Source organism: Gallus gallus, chromosome 1 (assembly GCF_016699485.2).
Source record: "Gallus gallus isolate bGalGal1 chromosome 1, bGalGal1.mat.broiler.GRCg7b, whole genome shotgun sequence".
Classification (NCBI taxonomy): Eukaryota; Metazoa; Chordata; class Aves; order Galliformes; family Phasianidae; genus Gallus; species Gallus gallus.
Window position 1 is genome coordinate 137,004,309 of NC_052532.1, and position 14,350 is coordinate 137,018,658.

Below are 14,350 nucleotides of genomic sequence, written 5' to 3' on the forward strand. Positions count from 1 at the left end.
TAAGAAAAAGAATGAATAGCTGGTGGTAGCATTTCAAACAATACATTTAACGACTAGCAAACAAGAACTGAACCTTGCAGCAAAGCATTCCAAAGAGTATTTTATTTATATATAAAATAGATCACCAATTATACTTCACTAGCCAGACCTGCCTCCTGCTAGTTAAGGAAAAACAAGGAGTAAGATATTAATAATGCTTCATACAGCTCTGTAAATAAGCAGAGTACTGTATAGTAGGCTATCTTTCCTGAGCTCTTAATTGGAAGGTATGCCTCAGTTAATGCAATGAGCAAACCCACAGTGTGAGGTGTCATTTCTGCACTGCAATAACTTGTTTAAAACATTATTTTTTTCATCTGTAAGTATGCACGTTGCAAAAGCCACAGCAAAAGAATCCACAGTGTTTATAGCAAAACATTTCTGTTTTTTAATAGCCTCTTTAACTTTCTTTGTCCATGTGCTGTCTGATGGCTGTTGAGTTACTGAAAGCTCAAACAGGCCTGCAAAAGTCAGTTATTTACAAACGTGACCATTGGCTCTCACACAGGGCTGTCTTGAATTTCAGGCTTCACTGGTGATGTTCAGCAGGGAGCCAAGAGGGCAAAGATGTTTCCTCGGGCCCATACAAAAATGGAAAAGCTACTTCTGCTCCTTCAGCTCAGCTTGGTCTCCCCAGAGCTGGGCCTCAGCAGACAGTTTGCTAGAGGTTTGGTTGAGCACGCCAAACTTCCCTCGCTAGAGCTGCTCTGTGCCAGGATGGAGAAGGAACGGCCCACTTGAGCACAGGGCTCTTTGTATTGGTCATCTTAAAGTGCTTTGTGTGGGTGCAGGGAAATGGCAACACCTCCATCATCTTGCTGTCCAAGGCAGCTATCACTGCAGAACTGGGCCTAGCACTCTCTTGAACCTACATCTTGATTAACTTATCATAGAATCATAGAATCACAGAATGGCTTGGGGTGGAAGGGGCCTCAAAAATCATCTACTTGCCATAGGCAGGGCTGCCTCCCACCAGCTCAGGCTGCTCAGGGCCCCATCCGATGTGGCCTTTGAATGCCTTCAGGGATAGGGCACCACAGCTTCTCTGGGCAACTTCTGTGTTTGTTTCTTAAACCTAGTGTGAAATGGTGCTTAAACAACAGGAGTAGACATAAGATTAAAACTTTGATGCATACTAATTTTGATCTGTAAAACAATTATTTTCAGACAAATGATGAGAGGATTTAAAGAGTGTTTTCTTCCAACTGCTGGGGCTTTTATTATTTTCTGTAATGTAACGTTATGTAACAGAAAGATATGGAGACTATCAATACAAATACCAAGGCATAGAAAGCTGAAATACATTTCTTCAAATGTGTATGAAATCTAATGCATAATAATACAACACTATATTTTGCTCTTGAATGAGTAGAAGTGCTTAGACCCTCATTTGCTTAGCAGGGTCTCAGACTCTGTCTTTTAAATGCTTCGTGTGTAATCGAGAGATGCAAAGGACACCAAATCCAAAAAAATCCAAAGGATTATCTTAACTGGTTTTGATGAATCCCTTAAAAAAATAAGGAAACGTCCCTAATGTTGATGGCAACATGGCCTGCCAAGAGCTCCCTACTGCTTCAGAATTATGGTTTGTGATAGAAGGCATCATGAACAAACCAAAGGACTGGAGCTGCTATCTCTACAACGTGAAGCAGATATTCATGAAACATTTGTTCTGTAGATCACTCGATTGTATTAAGTAATATTCATGGCAATTTCTATGTTATGTGCAGACAGACTTGCATATGATTTCTCCAAAGAACAGACAAAAAATAAGTAGGTGTTGAACATGAGATTTTTGCAAAAAAAAAAAAGTTTTTGAGTATATAACAAGAAAAGATATGTAGATGTGCAGCTTTCACACAAAGCAGAAAGAACTGTGCATCCTGCAGCATAGAAGAAATGTGGTCAATAGCGCTGCCTCTTTAATACAGTAAGCTCAGAATGTGCTCACTTCCTGATACCTCAGCACCTAAGGCTCTCGTAGGTTTCTGGGTTTCTCTTTTGATCTCTTGTTTTAAATATTGATCTGATTTTTGTTCATACAAAACATAGGGCTGTGAGCTCTGCAGGGTGGTGCTGGTGCTAGGAAATGGAAGCTTGAGTGAGCTCCCCCTTGGATTCGGCTGCAAGGTTAATGAGTTGCTGGCCCTTCCTCTTCCACCATCTTTGCAGAAGAAGTGAGCTGGCTCTGGCACTGCCAGTTGCAGCAGCTGCTTATGTTTATGGCCAGATACTGAAAAAGTCTTTGGAGGTAATGTTGTTCACTATGAACAAAATCCCATTTCACGCTATTTGCTTTTGCTTTTAACTTTGTATATATAGTAGGAAAAGATAAGAAGCTGAATATACATTTTCTGAAGTTTAAATGTTTTCTGCATGTTTGAAGAGGACAATAAGATTTTTTGTTAGTAGCTTTCCTGGTTGTTCTACAGTCATGACAATTCCTCCCTTTACTTTATGAAGCGTCTTAACGTGACCAACTCTGAGCACTTGAACAGACTGAGCTGCATGACTGAGGCCAGTTGTGGGTGTGCTTGAGGATCATACCCAGTCTCCTTTCATTCACTGCCTTTCCCTGGATAAGCATTTGGAGATGCTGAGAGGAGCCAAAATGTTCTTCTGCCAGTTCAGTCTGTTACATGATAGGATCCAAAGCTGTGACTTTGACCCTGCAAAGGCACACGCTTATCATGTAACTCAAAAGCAAAGCACCCGGCCGAGGGGCTGAGGAGTCCGTCTACAGTCAGGGGGATAAAAAAAGCAACTGGAAAAAGCTGCTGGGGTGAGAGGGCACGCTCTGTCCCTGTGTGCAGTGTACCTGGACACTTCTATCTAAGGGCTGAGTGCTGTCGTGCCGAAGGAGGGGTTGGGAGGGCCGGGGAACCTGCTACTGTACTAAGCAGATTTGCCAGATGCTTCCTTTGTGCTTGACCCTTTATGGAAGCTTTGAGCAGGCATTAATTTTTGGTTGGGAAGAAAAAAAATTGTTTCCCACTTATTGTCTGAGAAATTGAGTGGAGGGAAGGGGGGTGGGAAGAGAGGAAGAAGAATGGAAAAACACTGCTGTAATTAAAATAAGGTTTATATATATACATATATATATATATATAGAACATTGGTGAATACATACATGATTTTAACTCTTTGGACAATATTCAACATCTACATCCAAAATGCCAGATAGTGTGGTGCTTACAGCTGGAGACTGATTTTTACACAGTCTGATAGTGATAGGACAAGGGGAGATAGTATTAAGCCAATAGAAGAAAGATTTAGATTAGATTTTTTTTCCTTGAGAGGGCAGTGAGGCGCTGGCACAGACTGCATAGAGAGGCTGTGAGTGCCCCATCCCTGGAGGCACTCAAGGCCAGGTTGGATGAGGCCCTGGGCAACCTGAGCTGGTGGGGGGCAGCCCTGCCCTTGGCAGAGGGTTGGAATTGGATGGGCTATCAACCCTTCCAATGCAAATAATTCCATGATTCTGGCTGAAAACCAATGCCAACAGAAACACCGCTTGGTATGTGTGCGGGTGGGTGCATGCTGGCATGCATGCGCTGCAGCGATGGGCTGTGGTTAATGCTCACTGTGTGAGTATCGCTGCTGTGGAGCAGCCTGCTCAGACTTGTGTTGCTCTGCCCAGTGGTGTGTGCAGGAGAGCAGATGCCAGCATTAATCCTTACTAACGTGCATTGCGCTGCATTTTAGATTTTGCTGTAAATCACTCGGTAGTGCTTTCAGGGCTTACGCTACTTCTTCCTGTTCTAAACATCTAACTGCTTTAGTTAGTGGAGAAAGTTAATTAATCATAATTTTGTTAGATGCTGGGATGTGAGTATTATCAGAGAGAGTGTTTTTCTTGTCTTTCATTCTCCACTCCATCCCACAGACCCAGATAACCTTCAAAAATCACTTGCACGACCAGAACCGCTGGTCTCACCTGCATGTCCTGCCAGCCTCATCCATGCAAGGCCCAGGGGAAAGCAGGTCCTGCAGTGCTGCTTTAGATTCACCCTCTGGCTTTCTTGGATTCTTTGCTCTGGTTTACTGGCACCGAGGCAGCAAGTTGCAAGGGTCTGAGTTCTGAGAAATACCGCCTCCACATCCAAACCTCTCTCTTTTAGTTTTGTTTTTGAGTGAGAGCAGATGTCTTGGACATGCAGGTTTTGTTCCTCTGAAGGGTTTTGAGGGACAGCCATAATGGCAGAATGGCCCATCTCTTCAAGCGAAGGTCAAAGCCAGTGTGGTTAAGAGGATAAATCCCCTGTGATCCACTATGGCAGCGCTATGCCAGTTTGGCAGTAGTTGCATGTTTTAATTTCAGTTTATATATCCTGTTTTCTGGTCAAGTACAGGCAAATAACATTACTCTCTGCAGATTCAGTTCCTATTTGCTTAAATGGTGTCACAATATGGTTTCTGTGTGAATGCACAAAGAGCCCCTCATGTGCAAATCAAACTTTCCCCCTGGGTGCAAGAGGGATACACTCTCGTCTATGAGGAGGATATTTTGCTCTTTGATATCTGTGCTTGCGTGATGAGTGACCAGAGCTTGCATCTGTGGAACTAAGTTGAGATATCACAGCTATTTCCAGCAGGTGGCAGATGATAATCGTGCTCGTAACCGAATCTGGGTACAAATGATGTGTTTTCCAGACCGTTGACTCAGATATTTACTTAAATATACACATTATATAGTAGCTATAAATGTGTTTCCAACATCAATAAAATAAGATTGCATAATTGGAGCAGATTAGTAGTTGCCCATGATAATATGTAATTAAATGCTTGGGAATCAAGTGTGGTATGATTTATTTATTTTTTAATTCAGCTTTGATTTTATTTTTTATCTCACAGATCGGAGAAATTGCTTCTATTCCAAAAACTTCCAAATAACCATCTGGCTAATTGTGTTTCACGGTATAAGATTATCTTTGCTCACGCACTGCGATGGGAGAGAGCTCCTCCATGCAGTCATGCCTGGATAATTAGCCACTGCTTGAAAAAATCAGTCTTAAAGCATGGTGCCAAATTGTGCTGCATTGTCTTTCTTAGGCAGCACCTTGCCAACAGAGTTCCTTGTGCAAGTGGTCCTACTGACTGAGTGAGGTATGTTTCCATTTAGCAGTCCCTAATGAGGACCGGATTTTGCTCCTTTTGCCCTTGTTGGATGTTACTCATGCCCATGACTAATCCCAGAGAGCTGAATGGAAGCTATTCACCAAGGAGAGCGAGCCTGGCGTTCACATGCTGACCCGCCAGTGTTGACTTCAATGGGAAATGGGATTTTTGACCAAATAGAGGACAACAGGATCTGACCCACAGTAAATGTGTGACTACATGGAAAAGTCTATTAAAAGCTTAGAGCCTCATGTGGGATAGCTGTGTTACTCACGGTGCTGGTTACGCATAAGTCATGCAGAGCTTCTCCAAATTGATGTAAACTTTATAGCATCTGTCATATATCTTTCCTATACTGCAAAACTGGGACATGTCTGGGAGGCCGAAGAAGTGTTTGCTTTATGGGTGTTTTCAGGTAGGTGCTGGTAGTGTAATCTCTGTGGCTTCCCCCTGGGCACTGTACTGCTCCCTGATGGTGGTGGGAGGGAAAAGCTGCAGTATGAACTATCCAAAGGGTCCTCTTGGAAGAGATACTTCTGGCCCTGCTAAATTAAGGGAATTTGAAGCTTTGCCTTACAGTTGGAGAATAAGGATAGAGCCTTGTGTTGTCCAATTAATTCTCATCCAGAACAGACTGTAAATGAACAGGTGACATTAAAAAAAAAGAAAAAAGAAAGTGATGATTATGGCTACCCATATGCAATGACTTGTGAAATAGGAACATTTATATGCTTGTTTGCGTAACCACATATTTATTGTAAACAGCAGTACCCAGTATTTTAAGACAAGGCAGGAAGTCCCACTGCTGCTCAGTTTTTCTTTCTCAGGATTATTTGCTGCTTTCACTTACTTACAGCAGGTCCACAAAAAGCTGATGTAGGAGAGATGAGAATGGATGCAAACCTACTAAACTGTAGTAAAACTCACCACATTTCATTCTTGTATGAAACCACTGTGGGTTTTTTTCTTTTTTTCTTTCCCTGTAAGATTTTAATGCAATTTCATTACGTTATAATCTTTTATAGAAGAATAAAGGGATTTGTTCCTTTATAGGAAATAAAAGCGTATAGGCTCAAGTAAAGCAGATATAAGCCAGGACACAGTGCTTCTACAAGTTTAACTTGAAGGTATTTCATGTTGGTAAATTTCATCAGGATACTGAATGTTCTGTGCTAGCTGGCTGTAGTGACTTGGATTTTAACACAGTTTCAGTTTTTAGAAGGACATCAGGCTGACAGATTTTTAGAAGTGATGAGCAAGAAGTGAAAGAGCAAATTGTTCTTTTAAAAACCAATTTAAAAACATACCACATGTAAATGAATTGTCCTGGCTCCCCTATTGTAACAACCAGTTCTCACTGGCCCCTTTTTCCTGTAATTAAAGCCATTTTCTTTCCCTCTCCTGGCCTCTTCCTGGCCCAGCGTTGCAGCAACAACCAGCAAAAATGGGAGTTTTTTTTGCAAAGACAGGTGGTAGGAACAATAGGTAGACATGCTTCTCTTCCAGCACCCAGCAACCACAGTGGAGATCGTTGCTTTCTTTAAGTGTGGTAACTGCAGCGTGAACCCCAGTTTTCCTGCTTCTAATGCACTGATCTACTATCTGTACTTCTATCCTGAGTGTATGCAACGTATGTGTATATACATGGTGCGCACACAGAGCTCAGTAACAGCCATCTCAGTAATGCCTGCTCTTTCCCGTGTTTCCCCTTCAATTAAACTTTGTCCCTTCTGTACTTGTGTGAAATCTGTTATTTCTTGTTGTCACTTGCTCGCTCCCTTGGCCACATTTTGCTGACAAAACCTTCTCATCATTCCCTTCCCTTCCCTCTTTCATTTCGCGTAATGGCCAAAGTGTTTCTCTTTGCCAGACTGACCATACAGGCTGTTTCTTTAGCCTCTCTTCATTCCTCTGTAGTTATGTCAGATGCAAACTCCTAATTGCAGAGATGCAGGTAATCCCAGGCTAATTCTTAATTTCCTCCTTCTGTAGGTTCATTATATTTCTGCCATACTTCAGTATGTATGAGGCCTGGGGGGAGGACTGAAGCACTTTCCTGACCAGTTGATTCTAAGACTTCTGGAGCACATTTTATTTTATTTTTTAACTTAATCCCCCCCAAATCAGCAGGATGTTCAGTGTCATTAACACGCTCAGTAGAATGTTAGGAATTGCCAGAAAAGGAAAACAGACCAAAGAAAAGAAAAGTCATCGTGTCATTACATCCATTGGTGGTGTCCTCCTATTTGAATACTTGTTTCCTTCTTGCTCTCTGCACCTTCAGGATTGAGAACTATAGTGAAAGAAACAGAAGATGATCAGAGGCTTCTGTACAAGAAAAATAACTAGGCTTTCAGGTCAGGGAAGAAGTGTTGGGGATGGAAAGGAAGTATAAAATGGCCTACAAGCTCGTGACAGCCGCAGGCAATTATAAATGACTTGGTTATTGGCCAACACTTAAACACACAGAGAAGAATCTTTTCATGCAATTCATAGCTAAAGCTTGTATTGGGAAGGGAAAAACTATGAAAGGGTTAAAAAAGTGATCCTATCCACTCACTAGAAAAGCTCTCTCAAGAGCCACTAACATAAATACACAGCAACAAGCTTTAGATGAAGAAATGGCTTATCTGTAGGTTACTGCAAGCTAGGTAATTATGCTGAAAGACATTACTTGTCCAGTTCCTACACCACATTGTGAAGCGTCTGCTAATGCACACCTGAAGTCTGAGGACACTGAGCTAGGCAAAAGTCTTCTGATGCAGCTCCTTATGTGACGTGGTCCTTGCAAAGCAGCCTGGCTGTCTATAGTTAGGTGTCCGACAGCATGGAGCACCTTGGTCTGTGCTGCACAGAATTGCAATGGTTTCTCCAGCTTTCTCCAGTATCACAGAATCACAGAATTGTAGAGGTTGGAAGGGACCTCTAGAGATCATTGAGTCCAGCCCCCCTGCAAAGCAGGCTCCCTACGGCAGGCTGCACAGGTAGGTAGGCATCCAGGTGGGTCTCGAGTATCTCCAGAGATGGAGAACCCACAGCCCCCTGGGCAGCCTGCTGCAGTGCTCCCTCACTGTGAAGTATGCTTGCAGTATGCTTGCCATGCTGGCAGCTCTTTAGTCTTTGAGATGTTTTGGTGGTTGTTTTTTTTTTTTTTTTTTTTCCTGATTAAAATAATCTGTAGTGATCTTTCAGATTAAAATGATTTCTATAGCATAACACAGATGTACGGCATAAAACATTCACAAAAGCAAGGGAGTTGCCACCTCAGTTATGGGAAATCATTTACGGGCAAATGAATTGCACATACATTTCCCTCAGATTGTTTAGCAACTCGGGGGCATAATTGAGAGTAGATTCATGATATCTCCATTAGCCTCTCTATTAATTATGCACTTTATTTTCTCTCTATTTCCTGAGCACTTTATCTTTTCCCTTAAAGGACAATGTCCCTGGTGAGGTTTACTTGTTTGTTTGTTTTAATCTTCCGTTCTTCCCTCCCCCCCCCCCTTTCTTTTTTTTTTCCCCATTTCATCTTGTTTTGAATTACATTTGCTCATGCACATTACAGGCAGATCTGCTATAAGCCTTTTTCTTTCTGGGGCTCACGATAAGAAGAACCTACGCAAATGTTAAGAAGCAGTAATACCACATAGATATAGGTAGCAACTCTGTGGTACCCAGAGGGCAGCGGGCTCACATTTTGTTAGTTTCTTGCATAATGCAAAAGGAGATTAGAAAGCTTCTTATATTCTCTTTCCTCCCCAGAGAAAGCTATCATGGATATCAAGAGAGGAAATGATTTTCTTGCCTGGCACAAATGAGTCACAGAAAATGACCTTCTTTGTAGTCTAATTTAGACCCAAGAATCCTCTGAAGAGCTGGTAATATAAACCCATATGGCCTGGATGAACAGAAGTTGGAAGAGATGTTGTCATTAACAGACTCGTTCGTGTCTTAAAAAGCAGCATTTCACTTTGCCTGGATTTTTTTTTGATCAGAATGCCAGCAGCTGCAAACCTCATGTTGCATGCACATGTTATCTGTAATACACAGATATATGTGATATGTTGGTGTTGAGGTTTCGTTTCAACAATGGAGATATTGAGAAAGCAATGCACATTCCTCGGCTGCGTCTTATAATGCATTTAACATCTTTAAAAATACATATTCATGCAGTTTTTAAGCACTGATTTCATTTACACTGTTGGACTACGCAGCATGTAGATTTGGAGACAGATGTTTGTTACCGAGGAAGCAAAGAGCTTTTAGCTTCATGTCAAGAAAATAGAGACAACACAAAACAAACTAACACGCTGATACACAGAAGCACTCTCAGAGAGCTTCAGCAGAAAAGGGCTGGTAGGAAACCTGAAGAGTAGCTGGGCAGCACAATAGACCAGAAGTAACAATATGTGGATTCTTATGTGAGGAAGCTAGATTATTCCACGGTGAAGAGGTTAAGAAGGCACCAGCCTTTTTTGTTTGTCTGTTTTTGTTTTGTTTAACTGTCTGTACTTTCTGAGCAGTGTTTTGTTTCCAGTGTTGATCTAGTCTGACTGCTGGTAATTGATTTTGTAGGCACCTTGATTGTTTCTTCTACAGCGAGGCACCGAAGTCGGTGGTGCTGGACTGTTTTAAAGCAAAGGCTGTCTTTACTGTATTTAATTTTGCCATAGCCTCCCCAGACATATCCATGCTAAAGCCAGGCCATTCTGAAAAGCAGCCTTTGTGCTGTCCCGGCGGTGAGCCTGGAGGTGTAGCCTCAGGTAAGCGCTAAAGCTCCCCAGACTGCCGCTGTGACCCAGACGCACATTTGGAGTGGGATGCTTTCTTTCCAGGTTGCATATAGTTATATTTATGAGCAAAGCATTTCAAAGTGTCTGAAGGACCTTTTGTTTTTCATAATAAACAAATGAGAGTCATGCCAGCTTTTTTTAACCAATACCCGTAAGAGAGTTGCAGGCAACACATAAGGTTGGAACATGAGGGGGCAACTGTCACAGCAGCAGGGTGAACCTAATTTCCTTCCTAATTTGCAGCTGGGTCCAAATTTGGAGAGGTAGGTTCTGACTGAAAATTGGGGTGCATAGATAGGAGTGCCATGGCTGTCTGAGAAGAGCACAGCTGCAAATTAAGAAGGATAGTCTGTTGAGCGTCAGCTGAGAGTAACTCTTACAGCAGCCAATGCTGGGAACAGAATTGATTTTTTTAATGACTATTTTGGGGTCAACTTTCAGCAGATGAGAAAAGCTTTGACTGGGAAATGAGGTCAATTGAAGTCTTTATGTCCCAAAGGCAAACACAGAAATCAAAGGGAAGTAAAATATTATGAAATATCTGTAGTATTTACAACAAGGAAACGGGTTTCTCCCTGGTCTTGTTGGGGAAGCTTTATCAGTTCCCAGTAACAGCATGTAGAAGTTTCATTATTGAATCACCATAAGGATACCTTCTTATTTATGTATGTATGTATGTATGTATGTATGTATGTAAGCTCAATTTGTGAGCTTGAGTGGGGTCAGCTTATAGGGATCCTGATAAGAGAGAGAGTGCATCCACTTGCTTATAGCTGAAAGTCCTTATTTCTGCCTGTGTGCAGCATCGTGCACAACACTTGTTTGCCGTTCTTCTTCAGTGAGGTGACTCAGTGGGCCTGTATTTATTTTGTGCAAATATGTTCAAGGTGTGCACATGTGTGGTGAAGGAGCAAAATCAACAAGCACAGTGTATACTTTTTCCTCTGTGAGCACATACAGACACATACAACGTGCATCCTCAAAACTTGTTCAACACATTCAGCATCTGAAAAGCCCAAATGGGCTGGCCGGTCTGGGTCAGCATCCTTCTTAAGCATCCTTGCCCAAGGAGGCTGTGGATGCCCCATCCCTGGAGGCATTCAAGGCCAGGCTGGATGTGGCTCTGGGCAGCCTGGTCTGGTGGTTGGTGACCCTGCACATAGCAGGGGGGTTGAAACTCGATGATCACTGTGGTCCTTTTCAACCCAGGCCATTCTGTGGTTCTGTGATTAAAATGGGAGCTCTGACTGGCATCCTTGCAGCTTCTGTTCGGGCTGTTGGTTGCGCTGGTTCTTGTCCAGCTGGAAAGCAGGGCAAAAATGGGGGAGATAGGGGGATTGTGAGAGGTGAAATTGGGGCTGTGGTGGGAAAATGGCAGAGGTTGTCAGGAGGGGTGTCACAGAGGATAGAGACCCAGCAGGCAGAGGTGCTCTGGTGCTTCCAGCGATCTGGAAGCGTGAGGGAGAACAGGCTGTATGTACAGGGTGGGTAGGAGTGGGATATGTAATGGAGGGCACATTGCTGGGAGGAGGGAGTTACAGAAGGGATGTCGGCAAGTGGAAGCCTGTGCTTTGTAAAACCCCATTCGGAATCTTGCACAGTCCTCTGTAGAACTTTGTGCCACGCTCTGGCAACGCGTTCGTGCGCTCCTCAGCCCCAGCAACCTGCAGACTTCGCGGTGCAGATGTAAGGACGTGGACTAGCAGTGCTGTTCTGCCGAACATGTGGGCTGCCGTGCCGCGGCTGCGTCCCGCCGGGGCCGCAACACGGCCTTCCCCGTTAAGGAGCGGCTCCCAGACAGAGGCCGCCCCCAGCGCCCCTTTCCCTCGGCTCTGCGGGGAGAAGGGTTTGAACACCGCTCCGTCTCTCCCTCACGCTGAGGCGCGGCCGCTCGCAACGGTCGCTCCACGCCGCAGCCTCTGCCAACTCCAGGGCGCAGCGGGGCGGTCCCTCGCCCCCCTGAAGTCCGGCGGGACGGGGGGAGGAGTGAGGGGGGGCGGCTGAGGCGCGGCTCCGCGGCAGAGCGCCCAACGCGCGCCGCGCTCCAGCTGTTGCGAAGCACCGCTGCTCTCCCTCCTCCTCCTCCTCCTCCCCCCCCCCCCCTCCCCCTGCAGGCAGCGGCTGCCGCCGGGTGCCCTCTGACCAATGAGGGGGCGGCGGCGGGGCGGGCGCTGCCAGCGCTAGGGGCGGGAGGCGGGCGCTGCGCCGCGCTCCGCTCTGCTCTGTTCCGTTCGGTGCTGGCTGGTGGCCCCGCTGCGAGCCGCACGCTGCCTGCTCGTCCGCAGCAAGGAGCTCGCTACCCCGGCACGGCACGGCCCGGCCCGGCACGGCCCAACCAGCGTCCGCGGCGGAGGAGCCCGAGCGCTGCCGAGCGGCGGCACCATGGCGGTGGAGGAAGAGGGGCTGCGGGTCTTCCAGAGCGTCAGGATTAAAATCGGTGAGGGCCGGGGGGCGGCTTGCGCGCTCCCTTCGGTCGGAAGTTTGAAGGCGGGCGGCGGGGCTCAGCTGGGGGAGCGGAGCCGGCGGCCGTGCCGGGGAGCGGGCGGCTGATGTCGGCTTGCGGCTTCTGGGAGAGCTCTGCCCCTGAGGGAAAGCCCCGCGGCCGTGCCGCCCCGCATCGGCGGGCGCGAGTGCGGGGCTGGGAGCTCCTCGGGCAGCAGAGGAGATGGGAGATGCTGGCAGCAGCGAGGGGCCGGGGAGCGCTCCGATCGGTGCCCGAAGTTGTCGCGCTGCTGACTCCAGTTACCGTAGTTCCTGCGGAACGAAGCGCTCGGTGCCCTCGCAGAACGGCAACGAGGGCTTTCGCTGCCTCGGATCGTGGGCGGCGGGTAGCGAAGCGGCGGGCTTCGCTCCTGCCCGCTGCCCCGCTTAGTCTCGCCGGCTGAAGGTCCGGGTGCGGAAGCGGCGCGGCGCGCTGAGGGCTGCAGCCGGCGCTGTGCTGGCATCCAGCAGGGGGCGGCGCTGAGCCCGCGCGGAGGGGACCGCTCTGCTCGGGGGACCGCGGCTGAAGGCGCCGCGATCGGCTGCCGCGGCGCTTCTGGGGGCTGGCGTTGGAAAGTTCAACGCTTCTCCGTTGCTGGCTGCCTCCGCTGGAGTTTGTCAGGAGAACGGAGGCGGCGGGAGTGGTTTGTGGTGGGTCGAGGGGGTAATTGTAACGGGCGAGCCTTGTAAAGCCGTTGTCATCTTGGAGCCTCCACCTGCGGTTCCTTCTAGGCTCGTAGGCTCACTGCAGAGGACACCAGTGAGTGGGTCAGGAAGGACGTGTCCCGGGACGCTGCCTTGGCCAGCTGTTCCCAACAGCAAATTCGTTTGTCTTTTAGCGGTTCCCACTCTCGAGTATCCCTCAGGTTGCTCTCCTCTTTAGTGACGGGAGGCTTTGGTAGGTCTTGTGACGGCTAAAGGGTAAGGCATCCAGGGGTGAAGGATACATAACTTCTTGGTTTGCTTCGATTTATCACACTCTAGGAGTGGTCAGGCTTACAGTCAATTTTGCTCTTTGGAAGACTGTTTTGTGGCCAAGTTTTGACTGATCTGACCAACTTCCAGATGTCCTCAGCTTGATTCTCCATTGCCTGTCGCCTGTTTGTTACAAATCAGGACCGGGGCACTGTTGCACAAGCGTGCTTGGTGTGAATCTGGTGAAACGCGGGGCTGATGCTTGGAAGAATCAGTGAAAACACACTGCTAGGTCAGCATGAAGCACCCATGGCTGCGTCCCTTTCTTAACAGAGAGGCCAGTGCAGCGTGGAGGCTTTGAGCTGTGCACAGGTTGGTAGCCTGGAAATGTTCACGTGTCCAAATGTAACGTAATGCTATGGCTGGATTTTGTGTTGTTTCCAAGGAGCTGTAGCTAAATGAAGCTGTTTTCTGTGTGTGCTGCTGTTATCAGTTCTTCTGGAACTGATTTGGATGGGGAATGACATCCCAGATCTTCTAAATGCTTCCCCTTTCTGAATAGTGCTCTTTTTAGTCTTGCTTGGATTTGTCTTCATCTGTTTGATCTACTGAAAGAGCGAACCCCTGAGCTGCTTAGGATCCCGTGTTTCCCTCATTCGGTTGCGTTACCACCAATGTGCCATTTCCCAAAACATTCTCCTTGAGATACTGAAGCCATGGACAAGCACCGTGAATGCTATCTGTTGCTGTGGGTAGCAGTGGTAGGGGGAATTGTTACTGTGCTGCCTCTTGTCCAATTTCTGATTTATTCTGTGGTTTCAAAGAACTCGGTGCCCGACTACTTCTGCTCACGTCTGTTGCAAACAAGTGACATACAGTGAAACGAAAATTGAAATGCGTGTGCTGATGACTGCACTCTTCAAATGTCTATTCAAAATTGATTTATTTTGGCTTTCCTGAACTGAAGCTGTTGTCCTCTTGTCTTTTTCTTTTCCTTAATA

General features: G+C 46.3%; 1 protein-coding gene across 7 annotated transcripts in view; it reads left to right on the forward strand.

Moving 5' to 3' along the window:
• The window catches only part of RASA3 (RAS p21 protein activator 3), a 174,804-nt gene that overhangs the window by 31,411 nt on the left and 129,043 nt on the right, over positions 1 to 14,350 (forward strand). For 2 of the 7 annotated variants that reach the window (XM_046941111.1, NM_001012825.2), the window contains exon 1: positions 12,180 to 12,390. The exons of the other annotated variants lie outside the window; for them this stretch is intronic. In XM_046941111.1, the coding sequence (XP_046797067.1) occupies positions 12,336 to 12,390 (55 nt within the window). In that variant the 5' untranslated portion in view covers positions 12,180 to 12,335. Of the gene's footprint in view, positions 1 to 12,179; positions 12,391 to 14,350 lie in introns of those variants that run through there. 7 annotated transcript variants of the gene reach the window in all.